Below are 4,830 nucleotides of genomic sequence, written 5' to 3' on the forward strand. Positions count from 1 at the left end.
TGTTGGTTGGTTCCTTGTGCTGTCTCGTGGTTGGGTGGTCCTGTTCTGGTCCGCTGCAGCTTCTCTCGGTATTCCTTTTTTGAGGTCCTCGAGCACTGACGATGTTGGCAGATCCTTACTTGGCAGATCTCTCTTGTTGTCAGGAATCTTGTATTGTCAGATATCCTTTATTGCTCAGTATCAGCATCCCACCGCTGCCACCATTTTGTTGTGCCTCTCAGGGTACAACGGGATTTGTAGGATACTTTGAGGGGTCCGTTCGTCTTAGGAGTTAGGACTCCGAGTGTCGAGGGTGGTGAAAAGAACACTTTGGTCACAAGAGAAGAGTTTATTCCAACTCACGTGTACAATTCTTTGGTATGTCGAATCGCAGCGCGTCCTCACAATAGATTAGATGTAATTACTTGTCGTCCTCGGTTCGGAATACGGCCCCGAGGAGTTAATCAGGCGCGCTTATATTACCCGAAAGTAGGTTTTGTTTTTCGGTTAATGTGTCGCCTGTATGCAATCGGTTTTGCATCGTCTGCGTTTTACGATGTCGAATGTGTCGCGATGTCTTAACGCGTGTATGCAATCGGTTGCGTTTTTGATTTCGAGGCGCGCGCTATATCTTTTGAAATGCTGATTCTGCGTTCTCTTTTGTGGGTTTTTAGGTCGTGGTTGGGTCATAGTGTTTACGGTTACAACAGAGGGAATTGAATAGAAGTTCATACCTCCTTCCTCCCCGCACATGGGAGGACTTTGGGAGGCAGGTGTGAAATCTTGTAAACACCATTTGAAGCGAGTGATGGGAAATGCTCTGTTCACTTTTGAAGAGTTTTCTACAGTACTCGTGCAAATTGAGGCTTGCCTTAACTCGAGGCCTCTAAGTCCATTATCCATGGATCCAAGTGATATGCAAGCTCTTACTCCAGCTCACTTTTTGGTGGGAGAATCAATGACGAGTTTTCCGGATGCTGATGTGACTGATATACAACTCAACCGCCTGGACCGCTGGCGTCTTGTACAAAGGGTAGCTCAAGACTTCTGGAAACGTTGGGCGGCTGATTACATTTCTACATTGCAAGGTCGAGCAAAGTGGAAGAAGGAACAAGCAGATCTTCGAATAGGGGATTTAGTACTTTTGCGCGATGAGCATCTTCCGCCATTAAAATGGAAGCTGGGACGTGTGGTAGAGTTGCATCCCGACAGTGACAATTTAATACGTGTTGTAACTATTAAGACTAATAACGGTAGATTCAAACGAGCGATTTCTAAATTGTGTAAGTTACCTGAATCCGCTAATGACTACGATAAAAATTAGCATACCTAATTTGGTGGGCGGTATGTTCGTGACCGACGCGACCATCTCGAGATAATCGTGACGCGCGCGCGGAAGTAGGTGGCGTTAGGGTGAGCGTGCAATCGAGAGAAAGAGAAAGTATGTAAGCAGTATTCTTTTGTACGTCCATAAGACGAGTTGAAAAAGTAAGTAAGCTATAAAAGACATTATAGATTGAAGCGAGTCTACGATTCAATACCCTACAACGGGCGCGATTGTCATAACAGCAAATACGCCCTACCGAAACCCGAGAAATCTTCCCGCGTAACCGCCATTGAAAAATTCTGCGACCATTGCAAAAAACGCGGACACAACCGTGAAGAATGCTGGTCCTTAAACGGGCGACCGAAAAGAAATACCGCGGAAAAAGCAAAGAAAACAAACGCGAAGATAGAGTCGGAGAAGGACGACCGAAAGAAAAGTAGGCCGCGAAAAGATACACCCAACACCGAGCGCAGTAGCAACGAGGAAGACTCGGGAGAGGAGACTCCGGTACGCGCGATCGAATATAGAGTATCGCACGTACGACGAACACAAGAGAGCGCGGGGTTAGATCTAATTACACTGCCGATGCGCGAAGCCCAGAATGGCACAGTTAAAATGCTGCTCGACTCAGGGGCCACAATATCGTTAATAAAAGTTAAACATTTAAGGGTCGGCAGGCGACACGGTGGAGACCTCCAGCGGCCGGCCGGGAACTACGGATTTGTTTTTCCCAAATTTTATACAAAATACTGAATGAATCTTATTAAATTTAGGATTTTCTTAATCAGTAAGCTCGACTGTAATCAGCCACAGAGCTATTTTATTAAAAAAAGGTAAAAATAAAAATTTTAAATAAACTTGGGGAAATGTGCAGCTAGCAACGGGTAAGGTTGGGTTAGCCGCGAGTCTGTATTTTATTTATTATAAATTTTTAAGAGCCAAAATGCAAAATTCGACTCTGTGCGGGGCTGCGTAATTACATAAAGAATATATTTAAAAAAGTTTCATGGAGCTATATAATTTCTTCGATGCAAAAAATGGGATAAGCGGATCTCACTAGAGCTATACCTAAGAGCAGCTCATAGGAAAATTTTCGTGGTAACATTCTGACAGCTTGACAAGGAGAGAGATAATCGTTCTGTCTTTGTCTCTCTTCGCGTTTGTAGTAGCGTCTGTGTAGGTACTAACATCAATATACTGTACACACGAATATAATTGACAATGAGAAATAATCTTTTTAGCTATATATTATTTATTATATTTATTAATTTATTTTAAAAATATATAAAATATGTAAATATAATAAAAAAATATATAATATAATAAAAATATAATTAAATAAATTATATAATATAATTAAATATATAAATAATTAAGAAATAATATAAATAATATAATATAAATTACTAATATAATAAATAAAGAATAAATTAATAAATAACATAATTAAAGAAATTATATAATTTCGAAACAAATAAAATAAAATAAAAACGTATAAACAAATATGAATTATGGAAGAATTGAAAAATGCATTGATACATTTTTTATTAAAAATTTATATTCAAAATATAATATTTTTATAAATATTATCATATGTTATGGAATCTATATTGATATAAAAAGATGGGCTGCTTTCGCGACGGAGAATGATCCAGATTAAAATGATCCTGCGCTGAATGATCAAATTTGAAATTTCATTGAATAATTCAATTTATATAGTAATTTTATTTATCAAATTTTTCAAAAATATATGATTTTTGTTTCATAGGTATAGTATAGTACATTTTTTTGTATATATTTCAAAGATATGAATACTAGAAAGTTATATATATATATATATATTGCGACGTCTTTTTCTCCCGACTCGATTAAAAGCCGGAAGAACGGAGCTTGGCCGTCGTCAAAACACAGGGGTTTTAATGTTTCACGCGGCGGAACTAAGCTCGGGGTCGTCCCGCGCGTGCCGCAGCAGAACGCCAGCCGTGCTATTCGCGAGAGACTAGTTTTGGGCGCCAGACGCGGTTTTTCACGCATCAAACCACAAATCGCGAACCCAACGCAAAGTTTTGGCCGGGAATCCCGCTACGGGCTAACTAGCTCGCCTAACGGCAGAGGGGCAGGGTGTGGTTGCCGAAATTGCTCTAACGGAAGGAAATTACACTCTTTTCGCGATGTGATGAACACCGAAATGACGACACAGACATTTAAGTTGACAGTACTAAAGAAAAGCAGTACGCGATTTAGTTAAGCAAAGCAAAATAATGAAGTTTATTATAAACCAATGGAATAGAAATAAATATAAAAGAAAAATATAATAGCGGATGATAATCAGAGAATAAATTTAATAACAAAAGATAATAAATAAAAGTTGAAGATAACAAAATATAACTGGAACTGATATTAATAATGAAGTATAATGGAAAACGATAAAATTAATAAAGAAATGACTATAAAGACGGAAGATAATATACAAGACACAATAAATCCAAAATGCTATACAAAAGAAAATATTTCGACGATAGAACACAGAGTTATATCCGCGACAAGCTTAAGTCCGAGATACGCGCATCGATAGCATAAAAGAATACGAGAGAATAACCACGACCATACAAATAGACATTGTCGAACTGACTTAGATCGCGAACAATCGGAAGTTCAGATCGGCGACGAGACTGAAGAGTGATACAATATCTGAATTAATCTATTTTTCGCGATCCGACGGGCGAAATTCACCGGTGAATCGAGGGCGCCGGAATCTTTTCCGCGCGCTGTCTCTCTCACTCACGCGCTCGACTACGCTCGCTCTCTCGCTCGTAATCTCTCTCACTCGCGCGCGTTCTCTCTCACTCGCGCGCGTTCTCTCTCACTCGCGCGCTCGACTGCGCTCGCTCTCTCGCTCGTAATCTCTCTCCAACGCGTTCGCCGGTGGTCGCGAACTGCGTTATCACTCTCTTTATGTCGAATTCCTCCGCGATGAGATTAACACAAGGTGACGTCCGGACACAGCCGGATAACGCATACAACAACAAGATCCGACAAACATACGCACTAACAGAAGTAATATTAGAGAAAGACGCGACAACCGTGTAATATGAGACGCGGCATATATGATCGAATCCCAGAGAGACGAAGATTTCGCGTTAATATTATTCACTTGCCCGAAGGTGCGAAAGTACTCGCCGCTTGACGTCGATCGCTCGTACACCAAATAGTTTCCCGAATAAGGCAGAGCCCACGCGACAAAACTTCACTAAATAAGACAATCGCGTCAGAACGGACGAGACTCGGATTAACACCGTGACAGACGTGATAATTATTCGCTACGCTTACAAAAGGGTAGCCTCACCGGTACTTCTCCCTTCGACTTGGTCCCTCTTGAGCTCGTCTTTATCGCCAGACTCGATCTTAGGTTGTCACCCGTCTCGCCAAGTTGAGCGGTCGCACCAATCTGCCGGATCTATCGGCCCGAAAATCGACAGCTGGATCAATGCTGCGCACGCGGGGTGCGTACGCGATAACCAATT

The 4,830-nt window shown here is 41.1% G+C and overlaps 1 protein-coding gene across 1 annotated transcript; it reads left to right on the top strand.

Moving 5' to 3' along the window:
* The first annotated feature begins 730 nt into the window (after positions 1-730).
* LOC145946850 (uncharacterized) lies at positions 731-1,303 on the top strand. Its single transcript, XM_083056600.1, has one exon. It carries the CDS (start codon positions 731-733, stop codon positions 1,301-1,303), a length of 573 nt encoding a protein of 190 aa, XP_082912726.1.
* The last annotated feature ends 3,527 nt before the right edge of the window (positions 1,304-4,830 follow it).

Source organism: Prenolepis imparis, unplaced genomic scaffold, assembly GCF_030444845.1.
Source record: "Prenolepis imparis isolate NDT839.2.m4 unplaced genomic scaffold, iyPreImpa1.0 SCAF_24, whole genome shotgun sequence".
NCBI classification, from domain to species: domain Eukaryota; kingdom Metazoa; phylum Arthropoda; class Insecta; order Hymenoptera; family Formicidae; genus Prenolepis; species Prenolepis imparis.

Excerpts from the sequence above, each read along its gene's own strand:
- LOC145946850 (XM_083056600.1), top strand. The coding sequence starts at position 731 with ATGGGAGGACTTTGGGAGGCAGGTGTGAAATCTTGTAAACACCATTTG.